Source organism: Onychomys torridus, chromosome 18 (assembly GCF_903995425.1).
Source record: "Onychomys torridus chromosome 18, mOncTor1.1, whole genome shotgun sequence".
In the NCBI taxonomy this organism is placed as follows: Eukaryota; Metazoa; Chordata; class Mammalia; order Rodentia; family Cricetidae; genus Onychomys; species Onychomys torridus.
This window is the reverse complement of record NC_050460.1, coordinates 3,305,106-3,322,477: the sequence shown is the minus strand read 5'-3', so window position 1 is coordinate 3,322,477 and position 17,372 is coordinate 3,305,106. Positions and strand designations below refer to the sequence as shown.

The 17,372-nt window shown below is 36.0% G+C and overlaps 1 protein-coding gene across 2 annotated transcripts in view; it reads right to left on the bottom strand.

The window, feature by feature from the left end:
- The window catches only part of Tbc1d5 (TBC1 domain family member 5), a 292,901-nt gene that overhangs the window by 155,432 nt on the left and 120,097 nt on the right, over positions 1-17,372 (bottom strand). For both annotated transcript variants that reach the window (XM_036167803.1, XM_036167804.1), the window contains 4 exons: positions 14,638-14,726; positions 13,089-13,139; positions 12,909-12,978; positions 11,358-11,530 (listed from right to left, as the gene is read on the bottom strand). In XM_036167803.1, coding sequence (XP_036023696.1) covers positions 11,358-11,530; positions 12,909-12,978; positions 13,089-13,139; positions 14,638-14,726 — 383 coding nt within the window. The remainder of the gene's footprint in view (positions 1-11,357; positions 11,531-12,908; positions 12,979-13,088; positions 13,140-14,637; positions 14,727-17,372) is intronic.

Genomic DNA, 17,372 nt, shown 5'->3' with positions numbered 1-17,372 from the left:
AGAACTTACATGGTAGGAAGAGAGAACCAACTCCCAAAAGTTATTCTCTCATCTTCATGTGTTGTGATGCATGGATGGTCACATGCATGCATTCATACATGCAAACACAAAACAAATAAATATAAAAGTAGGAAGAAAAAGTAGTGGTGACAGCCAGGTGGTGGTGGTGCACACCTTTAATCCCAGCACTCGGAAGGCAGAGGTAGGCGAATCTCTGTGAGTTCAAGGCCAGCCTGGGCTACAGTAGTGAGTACCAAGAAAGGCACCAAAGCTACACAGAGAGAGCCTGTCTTGGAAAAAAAACATTAAAAAAATAGTGGTGATCAAGTAGGAGTGAAACTGAAAATTGTCTTTTTCTTTGAATTCTATCCATACACTGAGGATTTAAATAATAATCCACAATGTCTCGTTATTTTGCCTCTATCAGTGTATTGCATTGTTCTGTAAATTTTAATGCATGTTCAGAAACACATCTGTAGCCTGCATGAAGCTAGGTTGCTGGGCCACTCCCTATTTCTGACTATGAGGGACTGAAGAATCTCCCAAGTGATGCTGGTTCTAGGTTTGAGAATCACTGTGCTATGCCATTCTGAAGACTTGCCTGCACAATCAGCTTCTACTTAAAGCAACTTGCCACTGTCTTAAATACCTGGGCTTTCACTCAAATGGCATTTCATGTTTTCACTATATTTTAAATAGCACAGTAACTAAAACATTTTACCTAGAATAACACAAGTGAAAAAGGCTTACAACATTACAACTATCTGACTGAGATCCTGAAAAACTTTGCAGAGATTAGGGTTCCTAAAAATAAGTGAGGGCAGAGGGATGATCAGCAAAGGATTAGAGGTTCCTAAATGAAAATTATTGTTTGTCCTTTCAGCAAATTCTTAATGCCTTCAGCTGCAGAACAGCTCATTTCTGAGACTGTTTTTGGTCTCACAAGTTAATCACACCAGGATGAGTTAGTTTAGCTCACATGCCTTTATGAGTAATGATACATTTAAATGATTAAACAATCAGAAAAAGAAATTTGTCTCTGTAAGGAAAGCAGTTAGCATACAGGTCCACAGTTGATATGAGTATCACAAGTCATTTTTAAATATCATGTTCATTTTATATGTGAAATAAGTTGTATTTTTTAGTGCCAGAGTGTTTCATAACTTTAGAGAACTAAGACTGAGTAGTGTGTGTCACTGAGAGACTGACAAATGGCTCACTGGACACTTATGGAGCTGACCATAACTGTACAACTTCGGGGTGTTGGTAGTGTTGACTTTAACAGTATAACCTGTTAACACTAGTGGCCATCACCATTGATTTGTTACCCTTGTCTCACAAACCACCTTCGGAAGAAAACTAAGGGAAATGGAAAAAGAGCATATAATTTCAAATGTAACAGTCTGGAGGGCCGTCTGGAAGGAATGACAAAGGATGAAAGTGATGGCCTGCCCCCACTGCAAGACAAACAACTGTCCATCTACTTAACAAAGCAGTCACCTCACTATCAACCAATAGCATGAGCCACAAGATTCTAAGAGCCATCTTTCTGTTCATTCAGATTAAATGTCACTTATATACTTTTTCTTTCACTAGAGACATAAGGTCAGAATTGATTGACTATGTACTACATGCATGTGATGATTTCTTTTAACAACGTGTGCTAACATTCCACAGTAATGGCCCATGGATGAAGAAACATTTGCATTAACAAATCAACATTCAACTGAGGTCTATCCAACTAGTTTATGCTACTTAAAATTCCTGTCAATGAAAGATACCACAACGACACATGGCTATTACCTATGAAGAATATTTTTAAGTTATGTTAGACAGCCATTTATTAATTTTAATTTTGCTTAAAATAGCCCAACAAATAACATCAATGCTACTATGAAACAGGATCGTTCACTTTTAGAAGAAATAATTTGGTGCACTGTAAGTTCTTCTTTCACAGATTTGTACCCTTCAGATATGGCATATATTAAGCCATCCATATGGGAGGTAGGTGCTAATATTTATGCCAAAATGCTTATATTAATATAAACCTAAAACCCCGCTAAAATTGAGAGAACTATTATTTTTAAAATATCACACTAAGTTTCTTTGGAAAATACCAGAGACTCAAAATTTTGCTTCTTTTTATAAAAGTAAGGGAGGAAGGTTCCCTTGAGTTCACAAACAAGGGTGCTAGTCACATTCTTTTGAAGAATACTGATCATATTTTACTTACTATCAATTTTTCTCATCTTAAAACAAGGGTGATTAAGTATAGTACTGAGTTTTTTCTACCTCTCTTCTAAAACTTACTTTCTCCTCAAAAAATAAGTAAAGAAACAAAACAAAAACAAAGAAAAAAAAACAAATAAGCAGCCATCCAAGCAGATAAACAAAAGCCTGAAACAATACCTCCCCCAATCAAACATATTTATTAGCTTAACATTACCATGATCTAAACAAATATGCCCAAAGAAAACCTTGAACATATGTATATAAAAGCACTTACCTCTATGACCCCAGTGGTTCTTTCCATAATGCTAAGGGTAAGAACACTCATTTGAGATTAATTTCCATAGTTTAAAGATATTAGCACAAAGTAGTTCTTTTGCAAATATCTCTATCTACCTAAATATTTACATATATGTATGTATATATATCATATATGAATATGGACCTATATATGAAAATAGGAGATGTTATCAGGGCATGATGCTTCTGTGCTAATAAAAACTTGGTCCTTAAATGAAGTTGTCATTTTCTACAAATAAAATTTACCTTTACGTTTCCACTGAGTTCTCCTTCATTAGTGGTATATGAAATGTTCTACAAAAATGGTAAAAACCTCTGCAGTGTTTAAAAAAAAAAAAACAAAAAACTAGCCATTTTCTATATTAAAGGGTTATTTTGTTTTGTTAAAGGAAGAAAAACAAGAAATGTAAGTATGTTTTATCTTCAATCCACACCACACTTGGCTGCTCTGCTTTCCTTTTATAGTCCACTGTACAGACAGGTGAAAACTTCACCCTGGTACAGGATTTAGACTAAATTATGGGCAATAGAAATGTGTCATAAATCAACTTCACATACTGAACAAAAGATAAACACGTGAAGATTTATGCTCTGACAAAAGGACCAGTCTCTAACTATAATACAAAGCAGAAGGGAGAGGGAAGCAAACCCTACTGGGCTATTGCAGCAGGCTTTCCTTGCCCTTTGATGTGCTAACTCAGAACAGTAATTATGGATCTTGTAAGTTGACTTCTGTTTCCAGAACTATGAGTTGTAGTAAAAAATGCCTTTTCATGGAGACAATTACCATTAATCAAAACACTGAGAGCTAATACCACTCAAATCCAACCTACCGCTGTGCTCAGCAATATATCAAACTGTCTGTTGTCAAACACACTAACACACTTAAATGGGCTGTTTCCTCTGTAAACAAAACCAAACACAAAAGCCAGCTAAGTAATATTAAGATTCGAACTGCTCTCTCATTGCTCCTTCCTGTCACTCACTGCTAACTTTCAGTCACAGCCCTGCATGTTTGTCAGGTAACTGCTGAGATCTAGGAAGGAAAGCCACCAACCCTGACAGGTGAACTTCCTTGCAAAGACTGCATTACAGTGGATTTGGTCAATCTTTGGACATTTAGTACAGCAGTGCACTTGAACTGTAATTAACATTTTTAGGGGGCTGTAAGCAAAAAATATGAACATAAAAAACGTTATTTTCACTCTGTAAGACTCAGGAACAACAAGCATGTTTTCTACAGCAGCTATACAAGGTCCATACTTACATTTTCTTAAGCTGATTTATCTTCCGTGTGTGTGTGTGTGTGTGTGTGTGTGTGTGTGTGTGTGTGTGTAAAAGCCTGTGTGCCAAAGTAAGTATGTGAAGGTCAAAGGATACCTTTGTGGTTGAGGGAGTCAGTGTTTTGCTTTTTTTTCTTCCACCCACTACCTGGGTCCCAGGAACAGAACTCTGGGTGGCAGGCTGGGTGTTAATTGCCTTTAACTCCTAAGTAACATTGCTGGCCCAATTTACTTCCTTAATAAAACAAAAAACAAAAATCAAAACTATTTAATTTTCTAAGTTCAATTTTAGAGAAAATGAAAAAAAGAAATCAGCTTTGAAAGTATGTATTAGACACTGACTTCAACATATTTCAGTGTACAGCTCTCTACACAAAGCCATTGTCTATAATTAGAAATTCCATAGCTACTCTGAAAGACCACTGTTTTACACTCATGCTGCCTTCTACTTTATTTTTTTCAATGAACCAAAATATTTTTTGTAGCCCATCTCCAAAAGGGGAAGATTTTACAAATCCAAAAGTTCTGACAACAATTCCTACTTAAAAGAGACAGCAAATTATTTTACAAAATATAAAAGTAAAAGGGCTGAAAGCCAAGGGACTTAACAGACTAGTCGTTTATGAGCAGCAAAGTCTATTACTTGCTTCTGTGCTTTGTAAGCCAAGATCCACCAAAGGTAATTAAACTTTTGTTTATAACGGTCTTGTAACAGCTAACTTGACATTGCTATGCGGCCTCCCTATTAGTACAAAATGGCCGTCCACATTTATTACTAGATAATGCATATCAATGTTGCCCTTATGTGCATAAAATATCATAACTGAAGTTACAAAATGTGTTCATAATACACAAAAAAGACATGACATGAAGTGGTTGAGTCAGAGTTCATACATGAGCAAAGTGTCTAGAGTCAAATGATTTATTCAGGTTTAAGCAGTAAAAGATATTACAAATTTAGTGTAAAAGGAGGACATAAAGATGCCACACAGACCACAACATTTTTACTGCTAGTGATACCCACAATCAGTGCAAATGTAACCAGGAAGAGGGTCTGAAGTTCACTGAGCCAATGTACTGTTGTTTATTTCAGCAGCTTCTGCATTTACCTCTTCTGATGGAATTTATCACCGTTGGCTTTTGTTTTGCTTTTTTTTTTTTTTTAATCATCATTCCTTTCCCCTTCTCATTTAGGATAAACCCCTATCTGCTTTACACCTTCCTTTAAATGCTTAATACAAATAACCACAGGAGAATCTCTTCTCCCCTTGAAAAACTGCAAATAAAGATGTCAGCTACTGAGTATATTTGTGGCATCTCCAGCAGCTGCTGTTAAATACCAGCTGGTCTAGCTGATTAAAATTACCTCCGAGTTGGTATTATAAAGATGCCTGGGCAGCGTTGCTGTATTAATGGATTATTGAGTGAGCGATGAAAACCTTGGCCAGCTGATGCATTTTATTACAGATAGGCTTTATGATGTGTAATCACTGTAATTTTTACAACTGGAGAAAATATGAAAAAAGGAGTAAACAAAAATCCTTATAGAAACTGCTCTGACTAGATTGTTCCTACCAGTCTGTTTCCTAGAAGAAATCAAGGTACTTATTACTGGGCATAAATATGCAGGTATGGACTTACACACACAATTTATGCATCTATCTATGGGGGATATACAGACAAGCAAAGAATGCTCAGAGACAAATGCAGTGTGCATATAATTTATGTGAATTGATGTCTGTTGTCTGCCAAACCACCCAATTGGCTACAATGGGATCATATGACCTAAGATACTTTTCAACGATTTACCAGCTGGGCAATGGCTGGAAATCCAAATCTAGCCAACAGGACTGTGGTGTGAAGTATAAGAGATGGGATCATTTAACTCTCCTTACCACTTCCCCCTACTGTGTTTCTTACAAGCCAGTGTGGGTTTTATTTTTGTTTTTTAATAGAACTCTACCAAACTGTCACCCAAATCCTTTAGCTTTCACCTACTGGCTCAGCTGTGTTTGTGAAGAAGATAAGGAGCGGCACAGACTCTGCTTTACCACTTCCCACAGGCTTTCAAATCTTGTCGTCTATTTATGCCACTCTCAGGGCTACCGGTTCTCCCAGTTGTTTTTAAGAATGAACAGTGACTCTCAGGAGGCTGTGGCCAATTAAAATAGCTCAAGTAGAAAATCAACTTCACTGAAATATGATACTGGGTGAATAAGAGTCTTCTAGGAAAGGGCAGCTACCTCAGGGTGGATTACCTCTTCACAAGCTTTCCTTAAATAATAATAATATAATATTTACCAGTAAGTAATATTCAGTTTATTGTTTTGGTTTTCCTATAAAACAATGAAGATCAATTTTCATCACAGCTAGATTAATATAAAAGACACATGACTACAAAGTTCTGCTTCTCTTTTTCAATAAAGACACTGACATTTTTACAAGAATAACTACTCATTCATAACCCATTGTACATACTATGATTACCACTACACATTAGTGTGCTGTGTTTCCAGGGTGAGTCTTATTCTAATAAGGAACTAACACTTACAATTAGAGGCAAATGTGGCCCATGAACATTGTGAAGAGTAAGATGATGTATTTATACATGTATATATAGATGTATATACATTCTTTGATTATTTGATTATACAGGTATGAAACGGGTTTTAATGTTTCCTCTATGTTAGTAATGACAACTCTAGGAAAGGAATTCCGAGGAACGCCAGTTGATTAACATACAGGTTATTTTAAAACATGAAAGTGACATGTTTTAGAAGGTCCATGATTACTTTCAGTATTCATTTATTGCAGTATTTATTTTCAATATTTACTTATAATTACTTAAAATTGGTACTAACAATCTAGTATTATGTATGTGTGTGTATGTGTGTGTGTGTGTGTGTGTGTGTGTGTGTGTGTGTGTGTGTATCTTGAAAATTAAAAGAGAATTTATTTATAATCTCCAATTTCTCGGGTACAAGGAAAAACCATACACAAAGTCTCTGACAGCTCTCAAATTTTCTGTACTGCCATGAGCCTTCTAAAGAAGGCTGTTGTGAGTGATAATATTCCTCTTAATACTCAAATAAAAAGCATAAAACAGAAGAAACTAAGAAAAACTGAAATAACAAATCACTTATTTTAACATGTGATCTTATAAATCTAAAAACATCTAAGGGAAGAGACAAACTTCTGACTAACCAGAACACAGAAGCAGAAGCCAGGTACCTATGAGTCAAAAAGCAAGCTGGGGCTGGTCAGGTGGCTGTGGGGATACTGGATCTGAAGTGTTCATTTAGCCAGGGTGTACAGGACTAGTCTCCCATTGTTTCAGCATTTAATTTAAGAACCTAGATTATGGGCAGCCAAGGAAGGACCTATGGTTATCAATTTGCTGCAGGCAAATAAGTTACACCATCTTTCTTCAGAGACCTTGAAGTCATTTTCCAAAGGGAGGCAGGAGGGAGTTACTGCTGCAGGACGTGTGACTACACACAATTAAGCTGACTGACTAAAATGCATGGCTAGCAAACACTGAAGCATTCTCCCCACATTTCATTTTACCTCCCTCCCTTCCTTATCTTCTTTCCTTCTGTTCCCATGTCTTAACACTGACAGAGTGTACTCGTAAGGGGAAAGAAAGGAGCGTGCTGAGAATTCAGGCACTAGACCTGCACAAGATCAAGCCAGACAAAATGTCAGCATGGATGAGGGAGGGCTTATGAAGTTTTACCATTAGGTGAGGAGCTTTTGGTAATTGACGGCTTCTAGGAAAATGAAACTTTGCTTCAAGGATGTAGCATCAGAGAGGTTATATCCATGAACATACAGGCAATGCCATCAGTAAGTAGACTCAGTAAGTTTTAATAAAATAAAACAAAAACCAAAAGAAAACATTGAAGTGTGAGGGAAACATGTCAGAAGTGATACAGAAGGAATTAATACAGAAGGAGGTAATTCAAAGGGGATGGATTTAGCTAAAATATATTACATGCAGGTATAAATTCACAAATAATAAAAATTGCAAGAGAACAAAACATGACTTAGAATTTTCACACAAAATACTACTAGGGTGATCTCAATGTCTTAGAAGAGTCAAAAAACAAAATAAAACAAAAACCAAAACAAAAAAGAAGATAAAAAGAAAGCAAGCAAGCAAACAAACAAAAAACAAAAAGAACTTCTCTGGAAACCTCAATGTGTGGGGAGATTTTGAAGCACCAATTTAGAGTTCCCATAAGAAGTTTTATACATATTAAGCATAGTAGCTAGAAATAAGAAACCAAGAGTAGGAATTTCTGTCTCATGAGAGACCTATACAATGTGCTCAGAGATCTTGGTAACACAGGTTTGATTAATCACTAAGTACACTTAACAATGGAGCATGGTATCATATGGATTCCCACATGGCAAAAGGAAAAAGTGGCCATTAGCAGCAGATACTCAATTTGTCTCTGGATGATCAGGTTAAGGACAAAAGTAGGAATATGCAGAGATACATAGATTAAAGAAGCCAGAAATGAAAGATGAAACTAAATTTGAGAAATTAATTAATTTAATTCTAGGATTTTTCCTTCATCAATTTCTTATCAAATCCTAAAATCTACCCCGCAAACCTTATAAACTATGGCTTCTCTTTAAGGGTAAGAGTTACCACCCTTCTAATCTAAATACATTCTGCTAAGCCTACATCCTCAAAGGCAACATCAGAGATATTATTTATTAAACCATAAAACTTTAAAAAATGACATAGTTTTATCTTGTATGTCTAAGTTTCTGGAGCTAATCACTTGGTACTATATAACAAATTAGGAGGCATATCTCTGGAATAGGTAAATTCTCCACCTCCCAGAAGTTGTCTGTAGCTTCTTCATCTAGGAGTGGAACCCATGAGATTACCCCTACTAACACTGGCATGTCAACTGATATTGCCAGAGCTCAGGCTTTGTTTAAACAGCCCTCTTGTTGAGATTTCATGGTAGAGATTCCATGACACAGATAATCGTTCTGGGACCCCAGACCCTGAGACACAGACAGTCCCCGCAAACCCCCAGCCAACTCTGCCCCAGTTGCTGGCCAGGAAGGAAAACTCCCCTAGGTCAGGCTCCCCAACCAAAACCCCTGCAATCTACCAGACCCACGCCCTACCTGCCTGAGACCCCAGTAACTTCCTGAGACAAGGAATCTGCCAGCTCTCACTGGACCAAGAGAGGCTTCCTGAGACACAGAATCTGCCAGCTCTCACTGGACCAAGAGAGGCTTCCTGAGACACAGAATCTGCCAGCTCTCACTGGACCAAGAGCGACTCCCTGAGTCACAGAATCAGCTAGGTTGAATTGGTCTAAGTGCAACTCCCTGAGATTCAGAATCTGCAAGATCCAATTAGACCAAGAGCTAAGATTGAACCCAAAGGGGCCAGGCCCCCTGAGACACAAAAACAAGCACAGAGTGGACCAATAGCACCTCACTTAGACACAGGCACCTCTTGCACCTATTACAGGAAGAGATGGGCAGACATCAGCGCAAAAACACATACAACAACATAAAGAGCAATATGGCGTCACCAGGACCTAACCCTCCTCCAACAGTAAGACCTGAATATTACAATGTAGAAGAAGCAGAAGAAAATGACCTTAAAAATAGCTTCATAAAGATGCTAGAGGCCTTTAAAGTAAAAATGAAAAATTCCCTTAAAGAAATTGAGGAAAAGGCAAACAAAAAGTTGGAAGAAATCAATAAAGAAACTGAGGAAGAGACAAATGAAAAATTGGAAGAAATCAATAAATTCCTTAAAGAAAGCCAAGAAAACCATGAAAAAGCAATTAAACATGTGAAGGAAACAGTTCAAGATCTGAAAAGTGAAACAGAAACAATGAAGAAGACACAGAGGGAAAATCTGAGTAAACAAACAGGAAACACAGATGCAAGCATAACCAACAGAATAGAAGAGATGGAAGAGAGAATCTCTGGTGTAGAGGAAATAGATTCACCAGTCAAAAAAAAACACCAAAGCCAAAAAGTCATAACACAAAATGTCCAGGAAATCAGGGATACCATGAAAAGGCCAAACTTAAGAATAATAGGGATAGAAGAAGGAGAAGAATATCAACTCAAAGGCACAGAAAATATATTCAACAAAATCATAGAAGAAAACTTTCCCAACATAAAGAAGGAAATACCTATGAAGATATAAGAAGCTTATAGAACACCAAATAGACTAGACCCCCACAAAAAAGTACCCTCATCACATAATAATTAAACTAAAAGGAGTTTAAACAACCAAAACCACATCTTTTTTATACTTAAAATTTCCTTGAGGCATTAATGTGCATTTACCTTTGGATATACCAATTCTTTGCATCATGGAAAGGAAAACAGAATTTAAATCCTGACCTTTTAAATCAAAGTTCAGTATTTACAGTGACACACATATTATTTCATTTTTAAATGACAGTTCCTTCATATCAGCCTGTGCTGCCCAATGACCGTAACACAAAAGTTTGTCATTTCTAATGGGGATAATGGAGCTGTTTCACTGATGCCAAAGCTAAATCACACAAATAAAAACCAGCACCATAAGCACAAGAGAGTAGACTTCCTCAACAGAACTCAGTACCGAGAAGAAAAGGCTAAAATTGTTATCAGTGAAAGACTTTACCTCAAAAGAAAACATAAATCAAACACTCACTGGATCTTTTATGTAAGTTTAAAAGCCTAGTACCTGTTCTGGCCTCAAATTAGACTCATTTGAGATCCTTCAAAACTAATAATTACTGAGAAACTTCTATGAACATCTTATCTTTCAATATCTGGCCTAATTGAGATTTAGGCTTCCTAAAAGTATCTTCCAAGAAATTGCTCAGCAGTAGATGAAGACAAAAGGAGCATTTTTTAAATGGGATGAACAATTATGTATCTACAGCTACACATAGCTAACTTACACTAACTAAACCAATATTTTTCTAATTTGCCTACACACACACACACACACACACACACACACACATGCACGCACGCATGCACGCACGCACAGTGGAATGACTGAATCCCTATTCTTCTGCTAGCATGTTATATGGCTACAGAAAATTAATAATGTTCACTGAGAAGGATATTTTTTCTCCAAGGCATTCAGAGAACACAGACAGTCTAGAGGACTCTGGATCTCAGGCCTGGATTCATGAGTGTTTACCTGTGTAATCCCATGCTTCCTTAGACTGCATAGTTAAATAACAGACTCTGCCATGTTCAAAGATGTTTTTTCTAAAGAAACCCTGCAAACCAGGTAACCAATATGACTGGGCTTGAGCTATAACCTCACTGTTGAAAAGGTGTAGAGCTAGTCTAAAAGGATGAGCTTCCTTGGCTATAACAAAGGAGTAGCAGCTACTTCAGATGAGATACCCTCTGTGAAAATAAACAGGTTGAGAATGGTACATAAATAACATGGAGCTAGAGCAGTCCTTTCTTTTAGGGATCCAAGCTATTCAGAAACTACCAGAAAATCATAATTAGGAATAGCTAAAGTAGAAATATAAAACTTACAACCCATATATTTGTGGTGCAATTTCTAGTCTGTTCAGGTGCATGTAGAGCTCAATATCGTGTTTCTTCAGTAGATGATCCTGGATCTGGTTGACTTTTGTAACAATGGCAACTGTTGGCCCTAAATCCTGGGGTCTAGCAAAGGGGATGGGGGTCATCAGAGTTTCTTTTCCCTGAAAATAAGAAAAATAGAACATGTATTATTTCAATTTCAAATTAAGAAACATGGACATTGTTTTTTAACTGATCCAAAGAACCAACACTACTGTATCATAACCAAGGCATGACACTCAAACACAGACAGGGGGCACTTGTGCTTATATGGCCATAGCCAGGGTATCTTTTCTAAGTATCTTTCACTTGAAGAATTTCTCTTGTGACATTAACTTTTCCAGGAGAATTTGGCTAGAGGCAGTGAAGCTGTCAAGCTGCCCCTGGCCAGCTTATCTGTTTAGCCACAGCATATAAATGTAACACTTGGATGGAAGTGCACTTCTTTTGGCAATTAAAATTGAAACTCCAAATGAAAACTATACAAAAGGAAAAAAACAACAGAGATCATTTTAGAAATTTTCTCTTCTCTGTCTTTTTGTCAGTTTAAGCAGGTGAGAAAAGATGAAAAACTGTAACTCTTTAAAATAAACCTGTGTGAGGCCCTCCCTCAACATCCTTTTCCCACCACTTCCAGTCTTCATGGACTCCACAAGCCTGACCCACCCGGACCTTCAGTCCTTTGTGTCTCTGAAACTGGCATTTGTAGCATCCCTCACTAGGGATTCTTAAGTTTACCACTGGGTTTGAATCTAATGTTCAAAGAGTACTGTTTATGCTTCTTCTCTCAAGCTCCTTTTTCATATAGAAAAGTCTCAGTTTTATCCTTTGCTCAAATGCTATTCCTGAGTGATTTCAACCCTACACAGAGCTTTAATAAATATAAGTAAAATGACAACAACTAAAATAATGTAAGAGTAAAGGATATGGATATTAAGTCTGTGAGTTTAAAATAATATACTAGTAAAATAAAGGCAATCTATCTGACACAGATATTTATCAAAGTGGTTCAATAGCAATGCATTAAAAAAAAACTTACTAAGATTGCAATAAAAAGTTTATAATAGTCAGGTATGGTCCGCATCTTTAATCCCAATACTCAGGGGGCAGATGCAGGTAGATCTCTATGAGTTACTAACTAGCCAGGGCTAAATATTGAATCCTTGTCTCAAAAAGACAAAACAGACATAAAAAGTTTATAATAATTTATAATTAAGTGGCAATACTGCATGAGTAATATGCACATATAAAGGAAAGGTTCCATTTACTTATATGAATATTCATGTTGTGTTTATTTATCTAGCGATATTATTGGAATGTTATAGATATTTAGATTCACTATGATACCCTAAGTATTTTCATATTTTATTACAAAATAATTAGATATATTACAGTGAAATAACTAGTAATTCTAGTGTATGCTTTTACTTACTGTATCTGTTAATTCAAGTGTATTTGTTAATTCAAGTGTACTGAAGAGATCTGTACTATAAGAGTTACCTTTTGACCATCATGCTCAAAAGTAGAAAACCAAGGTTCAGCAGTTTCCATAAGCTGTGAGAACATTGCACTAAAAATTAGAAAAATAAAATAATTCCATATTTAATCTTCACTAAAGTACTGATGGTATCAAAAAAAAAAAAAGATGAAAAAAGAAAAAGCAATAGTTGTAGTACTTACTAGGCATCATGCTCCAGATACTCAGGGTTCAATAGAGTTTTCATTTCCTCACTTAAAAAAAAAAAAAAAAGGACAATTCAAACAATCAACATGAGCAAATTTTAATGACTCCAGTAGATGTAGCTTCTGCCTTAGTCTGCATGCATAAGTTAACTTACACACAATGTGCAACTAAAAAGGTTGCCTTCCAAAGGTCAACTCTAATAACAAACACAATTCTGTTTTATATAAAGATCAGAAAGAAGTTATTTGCTTGTCTGTGTCCCAAAGAAGTAACAATCTAATTATTCCAGATAATGTGTGGAAGAGTGACACTATATTCTTTCTGATTATTCCAGATAATGTGTGGAAAGACTGACATTGTATTTCTTCTGATTATTCCAGAAAAATGTATGAAAACAGTGACACTATATTTCTTGACTAAGTTTGATCTAGAATAATTTTTACTCTATAATATATAGTTACTAATTGAGCATGCAATACCAAAAAGTGTTTTATTGCCTTCTTTATTATTATCTTACATCAATTAGTCACTAACAGCACCTTTAGCAAATCTACTCAATGCTGTTCTACTGTGTAATGAACTAAAATAGCAAAGTCTTCTCATTCTGAAGTTCCTTCCAATCACTTACTTGTTCTTATGAATGTATGTCACAGTCAACAGTGACAGAAATAAAACTGGCATGAAAACATGCTCTCAAGACTAGTTTCATTCTTAGATTGTAGAGTACTTGAAGGCAGTTAAGAGATAAGTTACTTGTGTCAAGATTTTACAAAAACAATGAAATTAGAAAACCAGACATTATGCAACCACTAATTCATATTTTAGTAGGCAAAGGTTAATATAATTTGGGCCTGTGTCCAGCAAAACAGACAGCTTACCTCTGATTAGGGAGTATACAAACATGTGTCAAGTTACTAGCAGGTATTTTTCTCCTGCATACAATTCATTTCGATTAGAATACTCTTGACAATGCCTCACAATCTTATAGCTCACCAGTCATAAAATGCTTCTTAGTTGCTTCACTGGTGTTTTAAGATAGATAACTAAACTTTAACAGTTATCAAAGTTAAGGCCATTTACAAAAGTCATTTATAAGAAGGAATAACTGAATATGTCTCAAAACATGAAAAGCCACTGTTTCACAGACCAGTGTCCTTGGTAGCACTACTCTTTAATGAACTAAGCTGAGTCAGAGCTTGTAGAGAGAGAGTTCCCTTTCAACTAATAGTGAAAACTTAGAGCACAGCATATCTGAGTATTACTGATTATCAGCATTTTAAAAATTATAGCAAACCTTTCCTTTTTGGTCCAATACATTTATGTCTTCATTTGACAAAGTCCTAACGTTTCAAAGACACTTACGATTCAAACTTGCTATAAACTAAACTAGCATTAGAATTTAACATAAATCAGTCTCATGAAATACAACCAGTTGTTCACAGATTACAAAAGTGAAGTAGATTCAATTTGAAAATATTTGAGATTTTTAACGTAACAAAAGACACAGTGAGGCAGAGAATACCACAACCTCATTTAACAACTTGCCTGGGCTGTGCAGACTCGCTGGCATGTAGAAAAGCTTGGTGATCACAGTGAAGGATAAAAATGATAGGTGCTAGCAGCTCATGCATACCCTGAAACACAGGGTCAGAAGAAATGAATGGAAAGATAACAAGCATCCACTAATACATACTATCAGCTGAGTCAAATGCTTTTGTTCTTTCGCTCCAGTGCTTTAGACTGACCCAAGGTTTTATGTGTGTCAAATAATATTCTCAACATGTAAATACTCATTCAAACAATCTCTGCCACAAAGATGTCCATGTTGGGGCTAGGGATTTAGCTCAGTGGTAGAGCACTTGCCTGGCAAGCGCAAGGCTCTGGGTTTGGTCCTCAGCCCCACAAAAAAAAAAAAAAGATGACCATGTTATAGAAAAAGCATCAAAGTAGAATGCTACAAAGTGAGTTCTATCTACCTTTAGAATTTGATTGTAATTCCACCAGAGCATGTATTCTTTAAAATATAGGGAGCATTTATCTTTTAAATGACATGACAAACAATAAATTGGCATGGTAGACAACCTTGCACCTGTCAGTTGCTTCAAGATCTGTACTCATAAATATGAATTTCACTTATGCAAATTATAATCATGAGCTACAGTGTAAAGATCTGCACTAAGGGCAATGAAGAACTGTAGACCTAAGAAATTACACCCAATGTTTTCATTATATAATGGCTCCAAATTAGGATGCCTGTAGATTTAGGAAGAGCTGAAGTCAGCTAGCTAGAAATGTTGGATAATAAGAGAAACAATCTTTAGCAAGCATGACAGAAAATGAAGTTTTCAATATAATTTTAAACATGTTTAATCAGAAACCTCACATTTTTCTGTGTACTTCAACAACAAAGTTAAAATGTTTTCACTTATACTGGTGCTCAACAGTGGATCACACAAACATGAACTAACCTCCCCAAATGTTAGTTGTTCTTTTCACTTTAAAAAGTTAGTCTTATCCACTATTTATCCATTTTGAGGGAAAATAAGACGGTTGTTAGGTACTAGCTTTATTAATACAGATTCTGATCTTTTAAATATAAAACGCCACACTTTAGCACACCAAAACAGATTATATTCTTTTTAGCCACTTAAAAGTAAGAAATTACCACTTCCCTTTTACTTAACAGATAGTGATAAGATTTTACTTTAAAAATTGAGAGAAAATAAAAACTTTACAGGAAGTAAAATGACACATGAAAATGGAGATCCTTTTGCTGGGAAAAGGGAGGAGGCTCCGTGGGCTGTGAGGACAGACTATGCTCATCTCGGAAAACCAGTCACTGTCACACAGATACCATCAGAGTATAAGACTTTGCTGTAGCAGACTCCACTCTTCAGCTGTCAATACTCTTGAATACAAATGATTTAATAACATAGCTGCAGAGCGGCTCATTCCTTATTTGTGATGTGGAACAAACTATCATACATACCTAAATTATCTTACATAGCTCTTAGAACAGCATGGGAAACACTGAAAAATCAGGTGAACTGTGGTTTAAAAGAGGGTGGAAATGATATAAATACAATTAATGCTCATTTATAAAGTTCTCAAAAAACTTTAATAACAAAGAGTCACCATCTAATTAACTATGTAATGTAGAAAATTTCAGAGAAGCAAAGCCTATTCTGTCTTAGTGAAGGGTGTGTGTGTGTGTGTGTGTGTGTGTACGCTGTCCTTCCACATATATACATATATGATGTTAAATATTTATTTTCATATGTGTGGGGTCCACGTGTTAATTATAATCAATAAACATGATTAACACCTGTTTAATCCTGCACATATGTTCCTATGTGGAGGCCTAAGGTTCACATCAGTAATCTACCATAATCGTTCTTCCATCCTATTTTTTGAGGCAAGATCTCTCAATTAAATACAGGACTTGAAGACATGTCAGCCAGGTTGTAGTGGGGCCCCCAGCTTTGTATTCCAAGGCTGGAATTACAGACAGACATCCACATCCATTCATCATTGACATGGCTTCTGAGATCTGAACCTAGGACTTCTTGAGCAGCAAACACTGTAACAACTGAGCCATCTCCACAGTGTCTGACCTACTGAAGTATGTAACACTTCTTTACCAATTAAAGATAATAAACCTATTTAATTTGTTATTAAAATATTTCCTGTTTATCATTTTCATTTAATGTTGATATACCACATCATATTGAAGTTCCTATCATTGTGATAAACCGTCTTTCATGTATTTTTGTTCATTTGTCTCATGCCCAACAAGACATCTCTGACGTAAAGATTAAGGAAGGAAATTAAGGAAATAACTGAAGTTTTTCTTCACTCACTTGAAAGTAGGCTCATTCTTATCAGGAAAGAGTAATAATATGATTTATTTCTAAATAATACTCCATTTTCAATTATATCATAATGTGAGTACCTAACTTTCCCTAAGAGTTATGAAATGCCATCTTTTATTATAAATGGAATGTTTACCCCATATTTTTTCACTGGTATGCTAGGTGGGTTTTGTCTACTTGATATAAATCTATACATATCTGGGAAGAGAAACTCTTAAGTGAGAAAATGTCTCCAAAATACTGGCATATTCTATTGCCATTGCTCTTAGTTGCCTCCCAAAACTTGAAGGTTAAGTCCTTATTGCTTAAAACATCACATACACTAGACAGGACTTGGAGGAAGTGAGGTGGAAGTGACCTGGAAAGCTTGCTCTCAAAGACTAGTTGCCAGAGTATTGGTAGGGACAA